General features: G+C 51.4%; 1 protein-coding gene across 4 annotated transcripts in view; it reads left to right on the top strand.

Moving 5' to 3' along the window:
• Cdh23 (cadherin related 23) overlaps positions 1-18,919 on the top strand; it is a 331,360-nt gene that overhangs the window by 249,915 nt on the left and 62,526 nt on the right. For all 4 annotated transcript variants that reach the window (XM_038342224.1, XM_038342222.1, XM_038342223.1 and 1 more), the window contains 8 exons: positions 4,090-4,225; positions 5,577-5,965; positions 8,269-8,370; positions 8,632-8,634; positions 12,042-12,191; positions 12,516-12,644; positions 13,698-13,826; positions 14,471-14,698. In XM_038342224.1, the coding sequence (XP_038198152.1) occupies positions 4,090-4,225; positions 5,577-5,965; positions 8,269-8,370; positions 8,632-8,634; positions 12,042-12,191; positions 12,516-12,644; positions 13,698-13,826; positions 14,471-14,698 (1,266 nt within the window). The remainder of the gene's footprint in view (positions 1-4,089; positions 4,226-5,576; positions 5,966-8,268; positions 8,371-8,631; positions 8,635-12,041; positions 12,192-12,515; positions 12,645-13,697; positions 13,827-14,470; positions 14,699-18,919) is intronic.

Below are 18,919 nucleotides of genomic sequence, written 5' to 3'. Positions count from 1 at the left end.
GATTTGTCCTTTTATTCTGTACCTCAGTTTCTCCAGCTGACGAAGGGGATCCATGATACTTATGGCTGTCCTAAGGGAAGAAAGAGGGCTCCTCACCAATCTATTCTTTATATCCACCCAGCTCTGCACAATGCATTGAGGAAACCTCATAGACATAAGCGAGGAGGACTAGATGCCAACATGAGGAAAGAGAGACACAGAGAGCTATCTAGAGGCAGAAACAGGGCTTGTGACTATGTATTTTGGGTCCAAATCAATGTTCCTTCTCTTGAAACTGCTCCTAAAATACTGCATTCCTTGTACCCACCCTCACTAGGCAGCTGAGGTCAAGGGACCTTCTCTAATGGACACACAAACACACATCTGCCTCCTGTCTGTGCTATTTATGTTCAGTCCTCCTCACCCTCCATACACACATACACACACACACACACACACACACACACACACACACACAGCAGCCCATAGGCCCTGCCCCTTAAGGCCATAGGAAGTGAATGAGAGCCAAGGTCCCTGTCATGAATAGGACGGAGTTGGGAATAGAGCAGGCAGGGACTTCTACCCAGACATGAGTGTGGCTAAATCAGCTGGATTTATCAGCCTGCCAGTACCTGCTGTTTCCTGAAACTGGAGACACCTAGCAGAATATACCCAGCCAGCTGTCACTCAACTCACTCAGGGGACACTTCCCCACATGCCCATGATGGACATCTCCAAACAGGAACTGGGACCCATGCAGATCTGTCAGAGTGGGACCAAAGCTAGATTCCCCCAGTTTCTGCTCTCACTTTGGAGGAGGTGGGAGAGAAAGTTGGTTCCCAACAAGCTACCCTGAGTGAATGAATACCAGTCCAAGTGGACATGGCAGAGGGGATCAGATCCATTGGATCCTACAGATCATGGTGGCTGACACAGGCGTGGTGCAGACATGATGTCAGGAAGTCCTGACAGTAGTGTCCCTCACATGACATGCTCTTATCCATGAGCATGCCTGTGACTGTGTCTTCCCTTGGCAGGATCTCTTCAGGTAACAGAGTGGCTGACATCAATGAGGTTCAGGCTGGACCCCTGCATTTCAGGCTTCCCGACCACAGCCCCCTCTGTGGTTCCTCACCTCCCCAGGAGCCTCCTCCTGGTGCCTGATCATTGCGGCTGCTACATGTCATTTTTTGCCACCAACCTTGTTGTTAAACCAGATTCTTTGCAACACCCCTGGGTGTAAAAGAGATCAAAGGCAGACCGTGTACTACCACAGGGGTGAGGTCCCTAAACCACAGCCACAGGCCCCTTATGTGCTCCTGTCTTCAAGACCCAGAGGAATAAGAAATCAGACCAGTTTTGAGATAGGTCTTGCATCACATCCGTTCTGCAGATGAGAAACTGAGGCTAAGAGGAATTAGCCAACTTGATTAGGGTTAGGATTCCACAGCAGTATGGGTGGAGCCAGGCTTTACCCCCCAGGCAGGTGGCCTAGACTATTGTCATAACCTCTATATTATACTAATCTCTGGACCACAGTGCCCAAGAAGGCTCTCCAGAGCCCTGACAGGAGCTACAGCCTCGTCCCCAAGGAGTAAACTTTAAGAATTCAGGTGCTGTCTCCCAACTTGGAGATTTGATGGCCCTTTCCATATAGAACCTCCATGCCACTAAGAGACCCAGGAAAGCCAGGAACCTTTGATGGCAATGTGAAGACTCTAGCTTTGCCATGCAGGCTGTCATCCCCGCTTTAGGGGCTAGAGACAGTCCCTGGAGGGCCAGGAAGCAAGGTGAGCTGTTGGGCATCTCTGGGCACACATGGTCTATGCATGCCCACATGCACAAGTGTATACATGCACCTGCCCTCTTGTCCCTGTTGGAGGGAATGGCAGCTCTGTGCACACACTCTGGTCAGAAAGCAGTCTGGTTCTGTGAGGCAGCTGGCAGCTTCCTCCTGTTCAGCAAGAATTCAGATGGCCTATATTTCCTGTTCAGCTGTGTCTCTCGGGTTCACAAACCACACACCATCTTTACTCCTCTCTCTACTTACTGCTAAAAACGCAGTCAGAACCATCGAAAGCCTGGCTACATGTAGCTAAGCTTACACGCCACCTCCCTCCTGTTCCTTGCGTACTGTCAGGTTGGCAGTTTCTTTCCCGTGGTCCCCAGAAGTCACAGTCAAGCAGACTCCAGAAAGGGAGGGCTTGGAGTTTTGAAAGCTAGAGGGTTTGTTTCTGTTTACATGGAGTTCCCGAAAATCGTCTGTGCAAATTCCTACCACAGCCACCACACCCAAGATCTTCTGCAACAAATTGTGGGCGAAGCCAAATTTAGAAGGTTCCCTACTAAAGCTGTGCTCTGTGGTAGAGACACTGTCATTTGCATAGTAGATTCTTGATGTCTGGACGTGAAGACCGCGAGCATGGCAGGCTGTGGAACCTCAAGGCAATGAAGTAGGGAACCCTCTGTGAACCTCCCCATTCACCACATACTTCCCTTGCTTTGCCACCCTACCCACCCTGAGTAAATTCCCTGTTAACCCCGGAGGGGTGTGTGTGTGTGTGTGTGTGTGTGTGTGTGTGTGTGTGTTGTGTGTTTATGGTGTGTGTGTGTGTGGTGTGTGTGTGTGTGGTGTAGTGTGTTTGTGTGTGTGGTGTGTGTGTTTGTGGTGTGTGTGTGTGGTGTGTGTGTGTGTGGTGTGGTGTGTTTGTGTGTGGCGTGGTGTGTGTGTGTGTGTGTGTGTGTGTGTGTGTGTGTGTGTGTGTTGGGATAATCCCAGAGGCAGCTATCAATATAGTCAAAGTGCCAAAGGCAGGTGCTCTGAGGCCATCTTGCCCACGCCACTTCTGTCCTTGCCACTGACTACTGTGACCTGTGCTGTCCACAGGAAAGCAGGAGGGGGGACCAGGAAACCCCCATGGGTAGGGAGAAGTGTCCCTAGAAGGAGCCAGGGATCAGTTCTCCCAACACAGTTATCTGGCCTGAAATCATCGAAGATTGTGTGAGGGTCGTAAGGCCCCAAGCATGATGACTTCTGCTCTTGCTGACACCGCATTTTTTCCTGTGTCTGACCTAGATGCATTTTGATCTTTGGGTAGAGTTAGTTACTTTTCCATTGCCGTGACAAAACACTATGACCAAGACCACTTATAAAAGAAAGCATTTTATTTGAGGACTAATGATTCAAAGGGCTAGAGTCCTTGATCATCATGGCAGGAAACATGGCGGCAGGCTGATAGCTTTCATCTGATACATAAGGAGAAGAGAGAACTAAAAGTTCACTCCCAGTGACACATCTCCTCCAACAAGGCCATACCTCCTCCAACAAGGCCACACCTCCTGATCCTTCCCAAACATTTCCAGCAGCTGGAAACCAAACACCCAAACACATGAGCCTTTGGGGGCCATTCTCATTCAAACCACCACACTTACTGTCTGGCATTTCCATGGGCCTGGTGCCTTAGTTACAGTTTCTATTGCTGTGAAGAGACACCATGACCACAGAATTCTTATAAAGGAAAACATTTATTTCATTGGGCTGGCTTACCATGTCAGAGACTTAGTTCATTATTATCTTGGTGGAACATGGAGACGTACAGGTAGACATGGTGCTGGAAAAAGAGCTGAGAGTTCTACATCTTGATCCATAGGCAACAAGAGTCTGTGTCCACACTGGGCATAGCTTGAGCATTGGTGACCTCAAAGTCTGCCCCCACAGTGACACACTTACTCCAACCAGGCCGTGCCTCCTAATAGTGCCACTCCCTATGAGCTTATAGGGGTTCGATACATTCACACTACCACACTTGGCATATTTTGTCTTGCTAACCACCTCAGGAGCAGTGTGGCATGAGCCGTTAGTGAATTACCATTTTGTACTAGAGAATCTTGACTACCCCAAAGTGTCACTGATAGTCACCCGTTCCTCCAGAACTAAAAGGTGTCTGGCACCATGTGCTAGGTCCTGTTGGAGGAACCAGGTTCAGGGGGAAATAAGACAGTGCCAGGGCCTCCAGAGGGCGTCCTCAACTGGGCCAGAGGGAGCAGGAACCATACTGTGGGTTGCCAGCCTCCACTCTCCTGGAGCTGAGCCCTGGCTCGTCCCTCCAGGTGATCGTGTATGTGGAGGATGTCAACGATGAGCCCCCCGTGTTCACACAGCAACAGTACAACCGCCTGGGCCTTCGAGAGACGGCAGGCATCGGCACCTCGGTCATCGTCGTCCGAGCCACCGACAGAGACACTGGTAAGGCGGTGAGGTGGGCAGGGGTGCTATGTCTCAGAGTGACCCTCCAGTTGCCCAAGGGGTTCTGTCATCCTTAGGCTCCAGGGAGCCATACTCGGGCTCAGGAGGAGCTCCTTGGGTGTTATTCACTCCTTCCAAATGCCCAGGCCAGAGAAGATTGGAGTCTGGGAAGTTATCCAACCTCTGATGGGCAGAGGAGAGTGGAACGTATTGTCCATCCAGATTGGTCATCCCAGGACCTAGCAGCCCAGTGCTAGCCTTTGGCGTGGACCCAGAAAGGGCTGAGGAAAGTAACAAAGTCATAACATAAAGCTAGCCTAGGCCTATGCCTCTATGCAGCTGCCACCCTCTGCTGCACAGGGGATGCCCAGAGACTGGTACTTGCAAGTCTCCTCACAGCCATCCTTCCTGTAGGGAACTGATCTGCTTTGAAGGCAGCCCCAACCTGGCAGAGGTTCCCAAGCCCTGGAAGTGGCCACAGCAATCAGTGTAAAAAGTAAAGGGGAGAGGATTCCAGGATACTGCGTCCTCTCTATTGAGCCTGCGTCCAGTTAGGAGAGGGCTCTTCCCCACTCCACCGCCACCAAAAGAGGCTCCCAAGCCACCTCTGATACTCTGGCTGCAGACCAAGCCTCTAACTGACTACCCCAATAGTCCCCATGCCCCCTCAGCTTTGGAGATTACCTGCCACCCAGGATGAGTGACAGGGACATAGTTCTAAGGCTTCTTAGCTGAGCCAGTCTCTGAATGGACGTCAGCACAGGGTCAGGGGCACTGTGTGTTGCTGAGGTCTCTTCTGGTAACCCTTTGAGAAGCTGGTAAAAGTCCTGGATGCTCTTGCCTAGCTGACTGGCTTTGTGCCTGTCTCCTTGCCTACCTTCCCAAACTGCCTGCCTCCTGCTTGACCAGTAGTGTGTAGATGGGGATGGGCAACTCCTTGGCACCAAGAGTCTCTTTCACCAAGGAACCAAATGAAGGCTTGACTGCTCTGAGGGTATCTAATGCTTTTAGATCAAAACTTCGCTACAAGATGCCTGCCTTTCCAAACAGTCAAGACAGGTGTCTGAACTTAAATTTTGAGGTTCTAGGAGCAGAGCCAACTCCCTCTGACACATCTCCAATATCAAGTGCCAATATCAAGCCCCAGAGGGGGTCATCAGTGTACTGGGCCTTGTCATCTGCCTTGACCTCTGCTCCCTCCTCTGTTACAACTTTCGGGATAATGTATACTGGGGGTGGGAGGAGGGAACAGCCAAGGTCTCTCAGGAATAGCCCCTGGTGTAGACAACTGAAGAAGCCACAGGGCAGCCCCACCCCCATCTGGGCCTACATAGTTTGTATCTTTTCGCAGGGGACGGTGGCCTGGTGAACTACCGCATCCTGTCTGGCGCCGAGGGCAAGTTTGAGATTGACGAGAGCACAGGACTCATCGTGACAGTGGACTATCTGGACTACGAGACCAAGACCAGCTACCTGATGAATGTGTCCGCCACAGACCGCGCGCCCCCCTTCAATCAGGGTTTCTGCAGCGTCTATGTGACGCTTCTCAATGAGCTGGATGAGGCTGTTCAGTTCTCCAATGCCTCCTACGAGGCAGTCATCATGGAGAACCTTGCTCTGGGCACGGAGATTGTGCGGGTTCAAGCCTATTCCATCGATAACCTCAACCAAATCACCTACCGCTTTGATGCCTATACCAGTGCCCAGGCCAAAGCCCTCTTCAGGATAGATGCCGTCACGGTAAGGAGGCATGTAGGACGGCAGGGCTCTCCCAACACGGTGTGCTTTTTTTGTTGTTGTTTTGTTTTGTTTTCTGAGACAGGGTTTCTCTGTGTAACAGTCGTACGTGTCCTAGCACTAGCTCTTGTAGACCAGGTTGGCATCGAACTCACAGAGAATCTGCCTGCCTCTGCCTCCTGAGTGCTGGGGTAAAAGGTGTGCATCACCACCGCCCCGTCACAGTGTGCATTTATTGAGCTCCTTCTGGATGCACGGCACGCTCCTTAAGATAAACATCCTGGTGGTACATTTATTTCTTCTAGTATTTTAAGGCGCTATATTGAAAGCCAAGCAGTCTGGCACCCTTGTTATTAAGCAACGGAAGTTACAATAGGAAAAGCCAGACACTTTCCCTGCTAAATTCACACAGCCATAGGCTACTTCTTTGGGTACCAAAATGTATAGGGATCCCCTCACTCTAGGTTCTTGCTGCCCACTGGGTCAAGTCGGAGCAGCTCCACTGAGTGGGATCTGTGGGGGGGAGGTAATGATGGCTGCCAGTCTGCCTCACTTCAGGTGCAGGCCACCAGCCATTTACTGTGTTCCCTGACTAACCTGCTGTAGTACGATTAATAAAAAACCAGAGACAGAAATTGGGGTTCAACCTGAAAGTCAGAAGAGCAAAACAGCCAGTCAGTCACTGGCTCTTACTCTACGTCAGTCAGAAATGGCGATCCTGCCTCCAGGAGTCTCAGAATGAGACTGTGTGTGAGAACTGTCTCCTCCTGTCTTATATTCCTCTCTAGTACTGGGATTAGAGGTGTGCACCAGTACTACCTGGTTTCTGTGGCAAACTAGTGTGGCTACTGGAGTTAAAGGTGTGTGTCACCACTGCCTGGTCTGTAAGGCTGGCTAGTGGGGCTGTTTTAGTCTCAGATCTTCAGGCAAGCTTTTTTTTTTTTTTTTTTTTTTTTTTAAAAAAAAGCGCAAATAAAATATCACTACAGCCTGCAATAAGAGTTCCCAGGACCCCTTCTGAAGTTCAGGTAACTGTTTACAGCCGCGTCAGAAATATCTTCCTTCCTTCCTATGGCCAATTCGGAGGCTGTTCCAGAGGATTCATATGAGCAGACTGAGAGATACATAAGGCAAGCTCTGGGTGCTTCTGGGTGCCCTCCAGGCACAACCCTGTCCCCGGAAGGACACCTGTAATCTCAGTTCTCAGGAGGCTGAGGCAGAAGGATATAGACATCCAGAGCAGCCCAGGCTCCATGGCAAGCCCCTGTCTCTAAAAGACATAAATAAATAAATAAATAAATAAATAAATAAATAAATAAATAAAGGACCCAAGGACCTACGAATATTTATCAGTCCAGATGCTTTCCCATGGGATTTTCTGAAGGCTCCAGCATGAAGGCACAGTCTCTGTTATGCCGTCTCCATTCCTCTCCTCTCCCTAGATGCTCCTAGTACCAGGATATTCTAAGGGGTCGTGCATTCTGTCTTATTTTCTAACCTACCATTATACAAGGAGTCTTACCTCCCTTTTCACTTTGTCTATTGGGAAACTCGGGTCTAACTCCTTTCTATCTCTTCAGTAGCTATCCTGAGCTAGTTAGTCCCCTTTGTTTTAATGAGCCTTTCTCTAGAATCCCTTCTTTGACTGTAGGCAACATATGAATCCCTGCTGGCCAGTCTGATGGGGGGCCACAACTTGGCACCCTGGACCATCACAGTGCAGAAGGGCAGTACCGTCAACCTCCTAGGCTTCCTGAAAGGCAGTCTTGCTGTGCACAGAGTTCCAGCAGAGTCAGGCCAGCCTCTTCCACATGCAGAACCGACCTTTTGAACTAGTGTGGAGCTGATGCAGCAGCCTGCCCGTGTGCTGTTTGCCCTGGTCAAGGTGGATGAGAGTCGCTCAGTGTCTGCAACATGACAGGCCTTGCCCCTGGAAAGACTGGGAACATTAGCTAAACAAGGGCTCTCAGACAGGGAATGGAAGAGAGCATAAAAACTATGTGAATCTGAGTAGTCGGAGAAGATGTGGGGAAAGGGTCATGGTGGGCTGATGGGTACTGCTGGGCCCTCTACCTAGAGAGGACCTATTTGGCTAGGAGGTAGGAAACCTTATAGAGGAGATGGCAGGCATCTGGATGGGATGCAAATGCAATGGGATCTCAGCCAACAGCCTCATGGGAAAATAGGGCCGGGGCCAATGAAATGAAACATGGCCGGCAGAGTGGGGTGGGAGAAGATGGCAGAATCCAGCTGAGCATGGAACTGCTGTCTGATGTCACTATGATGTTTGCCTCCATCCCCCACAGGGTGTGATCACGGTCAAAGGCTTGGTTGACAGGGAGAAAGGTGACTTCTACACATTGACAGTGGTAGCAGATGACGGTGGCCCCAAGGTGGACTCTACTGTGGTGAGTGGGTCCTGGGTGAGAACCCCACTCAACTGCAACCCTGTCCAGGCCCAGAGTCTCTCCAGCCCCTAACACATAGCTGGGGCAAGGGCGGGGTCCAGGACCATCCTGCAGCCAGACACCTGGGCTGAGACCTTGGTCAGATGAGATGGTAGCATGGGCCACAGACCTCATGGGCGGTGGGGGAGTGTATCAGTCCAGCCAATAACCTTCTGACTCTGCCTTTCTCTCCCTTCTATCTCCTGTTCGTGCTGCCTACAGAAGGTGAGTTGCCCATGAACTGCCTCACAGCACTGCTGGTGCACAGACCCTCCCACCTTCCCCAGAAATAGGGTCTGTAGGGTGGAGGGCTGGCAAGATGCTACCACAAGTAAAGGTGATTGCCTCCAAGTGGGGACAGAGGTTTCGTTCCCCCCTGGTCCTGCAGTCGTCCGGTCCCAAAGAAACACAGAGGCCTACATTAATTATAAACTGGTTGGCCTATTAGCTCAGACTTTCTTACTAACTAACTCTTATCTGGTACATTAAGCCATTATTCTTGTCTGTGTGGCTTGGTATCTTTTATCAGGGAGGCATTCTCATCTTGGTTCCTCTGTGTCTGGGTGACGACTGCAGACTAAGCCTTTCCTCTTCCCAGAATTCTCCTGTTCTCCTTGCCCCACCTATGCTTCCTGCCTGGTTGCCTGGCCTATACTTCCTGCCTGGCTACTGGCCAATCAGCGTTTGATTAAAGCAATACAAATGACAGATCTTTACAGGGTACCAGACCATTGCCCACAGCAACCAAGCCTGATGACCTGAGTATGATCCTGGGACCCACGTGGTAGAAGGATAGAGCCAATCCCAAGTCGTCCTCTGACCTCCACACAAATGCCGTGGCCCACATCTGTGCTCACTCCCATCCACCTGCTCCCATCCAGCTACCCCCAAACACACACTGAACCAATCCATCATTGTAAAATGAAAACGAGAAGCACATGGACATCTCCAGCAGGCGTTCTGCTCAGACCCTTCAGGACCTCCCCATCCCATCCTCTTCCCCATCCCAAGCTCTGTTCTCCATGTTCTATCTAGTCCCTATGGGACCATAAGATGGAAGTGTGATAACAAAGAAATACCTGGAACATGCACAGGTAGGGACACCGAGACCCCCTCAGTATCTATGTGACAAAGAAAGCTGCCTAACTTCTGGGCTTCCCTTCCCTCCCTAACTGGGGGGAACCCCTAACTGGGGGATCCTTCCAGTATCCCTGTCCTCCTCAGCAGGGGTGGCAGATCTTAGGAGGGGGAGGTGAAGGAGGATGCTCAGGGCCAGAGCCCAGGGAGTACCTGAGATGGTAGCTATGGTTACAGGGTAAGCTGGGTGAGCCCCATTACCAGGACTCTGGGCTGAGGCCCTTGGGTACAGTGACTACTATAGTCAAAGGTGTGGGAAAAAGCCCCTGATGAACTGGGCCTGGGGTGGCACTCAGGAGTGAATGGGGATTTGATCCCCACACAGCTGCCTCTCTTCTACCCCTGGGGCAGCAGGCAGGAGTCCCAGGTCCTAAATCTCCCAGCAGGATGGCCTGAGACCTGCGGGGTATAGGTGGAGGCTCTGAGCAGACCTTAACATCATCCTCAGTACTGTGGGTCCAGCTGCCCTTCAGCCCTCAGTGGTGGTGAAGGTTCAGGGAATGGAGGCTGGGATGGCTGGGTATCCCATGAGAATGTGATGTCACTCTGGTGTCCAGGTACCCCTTTGTCTGATGTGGCTGGCAAGTACTTCATGCATTCTCTCCCACTCAGCTATCTGCTCTCCTCATGCCCCAGATACACAGCCCAGTTGGCCCCACACTGTGTGAGACACTAGGGTGTAGGTGCAGGAGAAGGCCTTTAAAGGTGGTACAGTTTCCTCTCTGAAGCCAGGAGCCAAACCACAGCTCACCTCCACCTGACTCCTCCCTGCCCCAGCAATGGGGGAGGGGCAGGAAGGAAGATTCAGTTCTAGGAGCTCCTGAGTTACACACTTGGGTGCTGGGGGATGGGCAGGGAAAAAAAATGAGGTTCTGACACAGGGAGCTGGAGAAGGCCCCATCTCTTCTCACTCACCAAGGCTGGCTCCCTTCCCATCCACCACCCGCTCTCACATCCACCACTAAGAGATCAGAGTAGCAGCCATGTCAGAAACCCAGCGCAGATCTAACCCTGCCTGCACAGCATGAACTAGATTGAGGCAAAAACCCCAGTCACAGCATCCCTGTGACTTAATATATGCTTTGTAATATGTCAGGGAACCCAGGTAGGCTTGCTGAAGGCCACTCAAGCTGAGCTCTGCAGAATGAGTTAATGAAGCCAACAAAGAAAAGGGTTTTTGGGTTTTTTTTTGGCAGAGAGAACAGGATGTACTCAGGCTATATGGTGTGAGGACCTCGGCTGGCCAAAGAATTTGAAGGTCCAACCACAGCAGTTTTCTCTGCTGGGTTTTGCCCTGAGCACAGGACATTGGGTATCACCATTTCCATTTCCCATATCAGCTTGCTTGCTTAGCGGATGCAGAATACTCCCTGATAGGCAAGGACGGACTGATTGGGGAAAAGACTGAGCGTCCATCAGACAGGAAGGAGGGACAACAGAGATTACTATACACCACCCGCACCTGTATTTTCTCACTTCCTGCTTCTGGCATCCAGTGTAGCGCGTGTTCTTGTTTCGAAAGTTTTCCGCTGAGAGAATGGAAAGCCAGAGAGGTTGAATAACCGTGTCCAAACTCACACAGCCAGAAATGGAGGAGGTGACCCAGCTCTCCCTGGGTCCTGACAGCTGCATGATGACATGGTGGGGTGTGGCTGAAACCAAGAAAGGCAGCCTGCCTCAGAGAGAGGGGACAGTGAGTTCGTTCTGTAGGATGGAAAGGGCCCACAAGGACCGCGAGCGCTGTGCACACCAAAAGACAGATATGGGATCCGGAAGTCACTGCCCCAATCAGGATGATAAGGACTAGCCTGGGGTGGAGCAGCCTGAGGAGGCCTTGCCTGGGGTTCCTAGGCCACCTCCCAACCTGTCCCTGGCAGTCAGCGTGACAAGCATAGCAGCCTTTGTAGTCTCTGTGGCCTGTGGTCTTCTCAGGGCTCGTGGCCACACCCACAGTGCGCCATCTCTCTTCTTGCTCAAGGTGCCCTTGTCCACCCGAGGTCCAGACCATAGACTTGAAAGAATATGCAATTTCATGGAGCTTCCCTCCCCACTGGGACCGCTAGGTCACAGTAGCTCCCTGCTCCTGACCTAGCCCTCTCCCTTTAATGAGGAGGCCAGAAGCTGGCCAGCAGCTGTGTTTTAACCAGCCTGGACTTGATTTTCCTTTCTGTGACTCATTGGCTCATTTCATATAAAAATCTGAACTCCTTAATTCTCCTGAAAAACAGGAAGTGATACCAGTGCCAAGAGAGGTATTCCCAGCCTTTGTTCCCATGAGCCAGAACCCAGCTTCCCAGCTGTCCCTGCCCTGGCCCTGGTGCTAAGTGTGCACCATACACATGCCTGCACGTGAACACACACACACACATATTGCTCGGAGAAGCTAGCAGCTAGGATGGGTCTGGGCTTGAATGCTTGCTGAAGGTCCCTGCTGACCTCATGGTCTAAGGACATCTTGGGGACAGAGGCAAGCAGCTGAGGGTGTCTGTCCCCAGGTCTACATCACTGTGCTGGATGAGAACGACAACAGCCCGCGCTTTGACTTCACCTCTGACTCGGCCATCAGTGTGCCTGAGGACTGCCCTGTGGGCCAGCGAGTAGCCACTGTCAAGGCTCGGGACCCTGATGCTGGCAGCAATGGACAGGTGGGCACCAAGCCAGGGTCTACCCAGGCTATAGGGTGTTTCCTACTTCTTTGGGGACGTCTGAGCCACTCCTGTCACCAAGCAGGAAGGGGGATTTAAGTGGTGAGATTCAGACCTATTCTCTAGGCTCCCAGGCTGCTCTGCTAACATCCCCTGGACATACCTGCCAGGCACATCCAGCCTTGCTGGGCCTGATCCCTTTCCTCAGCATTCTCTCTTTCTTCCAGCACCCAGTAGAGCGGAAGAATAATTGGCATAGAGACCAGGCAGTCTCTTGAGCCTGACCAGCCATCTCTCTTCCCTGCCCCTTCTCTCCTCCCATAGGTGGTCTTCTCCCTGGCTTCCGGTAACATTGCTGGGGCTTTTGAGATTGTCACCAGCAATGACTCCATTGGTGAAGTGTTTGTGGCTAAAGCCCTGGACAGGGAGGAACTGGACCACTACATCCTCAAGGTGAGCACCCATTGGCTTTTCCTGGACTGCTGCAGCCAAGCACTCAGGAGGGAGCCCACCTCACACAATAGCTGGGTGGTCAGTTTCCTTGCTGTCACCAAGTGATATGGGACATGTGGCCCATACAAGGCTAACCACAGTAAGGTTGATGGGAGAAGGTGACCTGAGCCATGCTTCTGTTCCCAGCAGAAGCAGCTGAGGTGCCTAGCCCTATCAAAAGAGTCAGAAGAGCCAGACATGGTGGTATTTGGTACCCACCTCTAATCCCAGCCCTCAGGAGGTAGTGGAGGCCAGAGGATCAGGACTTCAAGGCTATTCTCAAGATATTCTCATAAATTTGAGACCACTCTGAGCTACATGAGACTCTGTCTTAAAAATAAATAAGTAAAGTAAAACAAACAAAAACAGCCAGGAGAATGCCTAGTGGAATCACGGGGACTTTGACCCTGTTAAGAACATGGTAGACCCTTGGGCAAATTATTTCTTCTGGCTAGACCTCAGTTTCCCCACATATGCAATAGGCCAAAGAACCCTACCTGGCCTGCTTCTGCTGCAGAGTGAATGACACACTGACTGGAGCTGTCACTGAATCTCTGTGTCCGCACTGCTCCTCGGCAGAGGTTGAGTACCTAGAGACCATCAAGGCCGCACTGAAGTCCCCCAGGATAGGCTCAGCAGGTGGTCAAAACTCCAGAGGATTGCAAAAAAAAAAAAAAAAAAAAATTCCAGGCCTCTCTCTGCACCAGGTGCCACCTTGGAATGACAGAAGGCTTGAATCCTATCTCAGACCCAAGGTCAAGGGGCTAACAGAGCCCAAAACACAGGCAGGTCAGGAAGTGCTGGTTCTTCACACTGTAGTCAGATGCCAAATGAACCTGGCAAGACATAGGCAAGGGTTGTCTGCAGCATAAGCAGAAGAGGAAAGCTTAGTGACAGGCATAGGACCAAGATGAATCAGTGAGTCTCTTGGCTCTCTCGGGTCCTCCCTATCAAAGGGACAGCCTTTGAGCTCCATAGTCCTGACTGTGAACCCCCTCCTCTTTTGCCCCACAGGTTGTGGCTTCCGACCGTGGCACCCCTCCACGGAAGAAAGAACACATCCTACAGGTGACCGTTCTGGATGTCAATGATAACCCTCCAGTGATTGAGAGCCCCTTTGGATACAACGTCAGCGTGAATGAGGTAAAGATACTCCAGATACCCAGAGTGGACCATGGACAAAAGCTGACCACGAGACACCCATTTAAACGTCTGCCTGGCCCACTGGTCCCTCATTCCTCAGAACAGAAATAGATGCAGCCCTAATCCTCAGCCCTTCATTATATTTTTGTGGTAGAAGCAGAGACCCTGTAATAGCTTCTTTTTCAAACAAACATATTTATTACCTGGCACTAAGGCTGGTTGACTGCAAGAAGACATTTTCTAAGCCTTGCTGGGCATAGTGCCAGGAGCAGCTCATGAAGGAAGGTGGTTTAAGCTAGAGCCCCACTCTCAGGGCAGATACCCACACTAGCCTCTGATTGACTGTGTGGCTGTGCATGCATCTTTCCCCTGCACCTGAAGTTTTTCCCATATATAAGTGTGAGCATCCTATCTGAGCTTGCAAGTCTGGACCAAAACCAAGGGGCTCTCACCCAGGACCTGTCCTGTAGGAGGTGTCCAAAGCACATTGTCTACCAGCATCCTGTCACCTCATCCTTGCCCCCAGGGGACACAAAGCAGAGCTTCCAGGGGTCCCAAGTGAAGCCTTGAGGCGCCAGGAGCAGGGCAAGGATATCCCTTGAAGGCTGTGAGTCTGGGATAACCACTTTCTGCTTTCCTGCCAGAATGTGGGCGGAGGCACCTCTGTGGTTCAGGTGAGAGCCACTGACCGTGACATTGGGATCAACAGTGTCCTGTCCTATTACATCACCGAGGGCAACGAGGATATGACTTTCCGCATGGACCGTATCAGTGGTGAGATTGCCACACGGCCTGCCCCACCTGATCGGGAACGCCAGAATTTCTACCATCTGGTGGTCACTGTGGAGGATGAGGGCACCCCCACACTGTCGGTAAGCAATGGAGGTGGATGGGATAGTGCTGATCGCTGATCCCTGTGTGTGAGAAGCCAAAGAACAGGGCTGAAGCCCTGCGTAGCCCTCAAACTATTGATACCTCCTAGGTTGTAGGCCTTTAGTTCACAGCCCAGGAGCCTCACCAGGCAGGTGAATGCCAAGCAGGGGGCTGAGTCTCTCTAGTCTGCACTGCTCTGGGTTTCTGCCCATCCTCTGGTCTCACTAAATGATGCTATCAGATGAGCCTGACATCAGGCCTTGGCCAGGGAGTAAGAGGAACTGGTGAGCAAACTGTGCACTGCAGGGCCACACTCAACCGTAAGGCAGTGCAGCCCTCTGGCCCTCTCTCTGCACACTGGCATGGTGCTGTCACAACACTGGAGGTAGGAAAGCCTGACGGCTATAGTCCTGTCTGATGCTTGGGCGGCCAGGGCCACAGCCCATGATTATATGATGCTCACGGCTATGCGGTTTGCGGAGTTGGGGAAGGAGGCATGGCCGGTAGACTGGCTGGAGACAGGGCACATGCTGGAGGAGTGAGTGACCTGTGACTTGCGACCTTGAAAGCTGGCCAGTCAGAGCCTGCCAGAACCTCACCTTTGTTACCTATAAAGGCAGATAAGATCTGCAGAGCTGGTGTTTTGGGAAACTGAATTAGCTCGGGTTGGCACAAGGGCTTGGTAAACATGGAAGATGCGGGGAGAATCGCGTCTGCCATCTCTCCCATAATGAGGCAGATCAAACTCAGGGCTGGCGTGAAGCAGGGCCTTGATCTGCAGGCAGGTGGTATAGACCAAGCTCAGCCAGGCAGTTCTGATCTCAGCTGGGGTTCCTTTCCTGTGCATGCTGCTGCATGTCAGCCGGTAAGGCTGTACTTCTGGGGGTCGACTGGCATCCATCGAAGGTGACAGGGACGGCTCCTCTAACTAGCAAACCTATGCCTGTTCCGAAGGCACAAGAAGGAAAAGAGCACAGGATACATACAAGGCCCGGTGATTGCCAGACTTGAGCTGGCACAGGATTCCTCTGTGACTTTCTCTTGGCCAGAGCAAGTCACACTACACAGAGTGTGGCCTCAATGAAGGTGAAGATTGGATACGTTTTACTTAGTTGCTCTTGACCCCCAAGAGATGTCTAGGTACCCGCGGTATCAATGGCCCTGCGGGAGGACATAGCAGGTCCAGGATGGCATTCATCTGGAGTAACTCTGACAAGGGGGTAGGAAATGGGCCAGCTGCCTCAAGAACACTCATCACATTTTGAAGTAGGAAACAAGACTCACTCCGCCCTGCCTCCTAACCTCACTTCCAGGGCAGCTTGGTGTCTGCTAGCTTAGGCAGTCATGCTAGTGAGCTCAAAAGGACATGGGTAACTGGGGGTGGGGGAGTATTGTTTTTGTGATGTCGTGGAAGGATGCAGTTTCAGTCTCATCTTCAGTGATACATTTGGCTACAAGTACCAGATCTTCAGCTACAGAGTCAAAAGTCAGTTACATTCTTTCACATATACAGCCTCAATAATTGCAAGATTGATTTTGTGCTCGGTAACAGTTGGTATTTCTTGGACTTCTTGGTTTGAAAGAAAGCTGGTGCTAAGTGGAAGAATCAAGGGAGAAATAGATGAAGTGGGAAAATCCATTCTTTGGGGGTGTCCTGGCTTCTTGGCATTGAAGAAAGAGCTCTGTTATTTGATCAGCATCTTGATAAGTTTTCATGTAGGCTAGGTTGGTCCAAACTCAGAATACAGCTGATAATGGTCTTGAACTTCTGGTCCTCCTGCCTCCACTTCCTGAGAAAGCTGAGATTTTAAGTGTGTATCACCATGTCCCGGTTTATACAGTGCTGGGGACTGATCCCATGATTTGTGAGTGAATAGATGTTGTGGGGGTACTCCACCAACTGAGCCATATCCCTAGCCCTGTGACTTGAAATCCCTGTAGTCACCTCATGGAAAAGCTACATTGACCTCAGGGGCAGAATCTGAGAGACAAGCACAAAATCCTCCCCTGTGCCTGGAGATGGGGTCAATGGTTCCCTCTGCCTGCCAGTCTGGTGGAATTACTAAGCAAACCCATGATACGGTTTGAGCATCCTCCCAGACAGAGGCAAGAGGTGGGCCCCACAGTTGCAGGTCAGCCCTGGGCAGTGTTCAGCCTCAGACAAGACCTCTGACTGTACATTCTTCTTAGCTGTTTTATCTGGGAGAGCTGATTCATCCTTTAAGTCTGCAGCAGCAAGGCCATGCCACAGGCTAGGACACCACAGACAGACAGTCTGGGGGAAGGACATAGGACAAAATTGACACCCTGGGCATGATGTGACCCAGTGCTCGGAGCTCAGAGCCAGAGATCAGTAAGACTATCTAGGTCATATCATCATTTTAAAAATGTTTATTTATTTTTATTTTTTATTTTGTGAGGGGAGGGGCATGTGTGTTCGCACAGGTGCACACCTGTCACCGCATGCATGTGAAAATCATAGGCCAGCTTATCAAAATCAGTTCTCTCCTTCTACCATGTGGGTTCTGGGGTTTTGAACTCAGATCATCAGGCTTGTCTCCAAGTGTCTTTGCCCGTTGAGTCATTTCACAGATATTATTTGTAGCACAGGGTTTAGGAATCGGCTGCCAAGAAAGTCCCCATATCCCAGAGGAACCCCTGTGTCCACACCCCTTCTCCTTTTTCCTTCCCTGGGTAACATCCCCTCGCTTCCCAAAGCCGGACATTCCTATCCGCAGCCTTTACCCTGTATCACCCAGGCCAGGGACAGCTGGGCTGCAAGGGCCATCCTGGCCAGTCCTAGGCCGGCCACACAATGGCCTGCCACCCGGCCAGAGGAAATCATTGTATTGCTTGGGACCTCTGTTAGCTCCAAGCCATGGGCAGGAAAGGCAGGACTATGGCAAGGCCCAAGTGGCAATCAAGGGGCCCCTGCAGGAGGAAGGGCTGGGTCCAGTGAGGAAGGACGGAAGGCAAAGAGGAGGCCCTGGCCCTGAGGTACTCTGGCAGGAGATTTAGGAGAGAAGGTGCCCTTTTTGACCTACGAATGGCAGCCAGAAGCAGGAAATACATTCGCAGATAACCCTGACTGCTCGGGTTACTAGAGAGAAAACCCACACCCCTGGCGGAGGCTCCAAGGTGGGCCGTGAGGTGGGAACGCTGCCCTAGAGCTCATTACATTCTTTAAAGCAAGCCTCTGCAATAAGGACCCCAGTTTTACCGGCAATACCTCTGCCCCCAGCTTGGGTATTTCCCTGTGTTCACATCAGGAAGGCAGAACTGCCCCAGGTCAGCAAGAGGAACCCAGCCCCTGGCCTTTCACCTTGACTTTTTTTTAAAACAGTCTATCAAATACGCTGTCAGAGAGCAATAGGATGTGCCGTCATTAAAGCTCCAGCCGTAGCTCACCTTACTGGTTGAGAGGCATTCTGCCACTCCCCAGATGCTGTACACAAAGCTGGCTGAGTTTCTGGGACTTAGTGGTCAGACGGAGCTCTGGTCCCTTACCTTTCCCCTGATGCCAACATGTCTAGTGCATGGGCCCCCAGTGTCCACCAAAAGTCATTTGGCTTGGAGGTCAGGAGGCAGGAAGGGGGTGACAAGTGGTATAGAAGGAGCCTACACATTAGCACAGGTCCTCTGGGTCATGAGAAGGCCAGAGAAGACAAAGCGTAAATAAGAATATATTTCTGGAATGGAATGAACTGGAACCACAAACTTGTGGGTTCAGGTTCACCTCTCAGGAGCCCAGTGTGCACAAGCTGAGGGCAATAGCAGGTCCTGGGCAAGAAGGCTGTTTGATTCAATGAAGGGAGGGGGGACAGGCCTGAGAGGCAATGAGAGCCACCAGTACTCCCACCAGCCACACAGGAGAAGCCTTTCAGAACCACCATTTCCTTCTGCATTAAAAGGGACAGTAAAGACTATTGGTGGGGTAGCTCAGTAGATACAGTGCTTGTCACATAAGCATGAAGACCCGAGTTCAGATCCCCAGTATTCACAGACATGACTGCATGTGGTCTGTGACCCTAGCAGTTCATGGGGGTAGGGTGGAGGTAGAGGTGGGCAGGGTTCAGAGACAGGCAGATCCATACAGCTTACTGCTCAGTCCACCCAGCCTATTGGTGAGCTCCGCATTCACTGAAGAGTCTGTCAAAAATAAAGCAGAGGCCCTAGAAGAGATGGCTCAGTAGTTAAGAGCACTTGCTCTGTTTCCAGAG

The sequence above is a fragment of the Arvicola amphibius genome, chromosome 9, assembly GCF_903992535.2.
Source record: "Arvicola amphibius chromosome 9, mArvAmp1.2, whole genome shotgun sequence".
Lineage (NCBI taxonomy): Eukaryota > Metazoa > Chordata > Mammalia > Rodentia > Cricetidae > Arvicola > Arvicola amphibius.
This window is presented reverse-complemented; position numbering and strand designations above follow the sequence as displayed.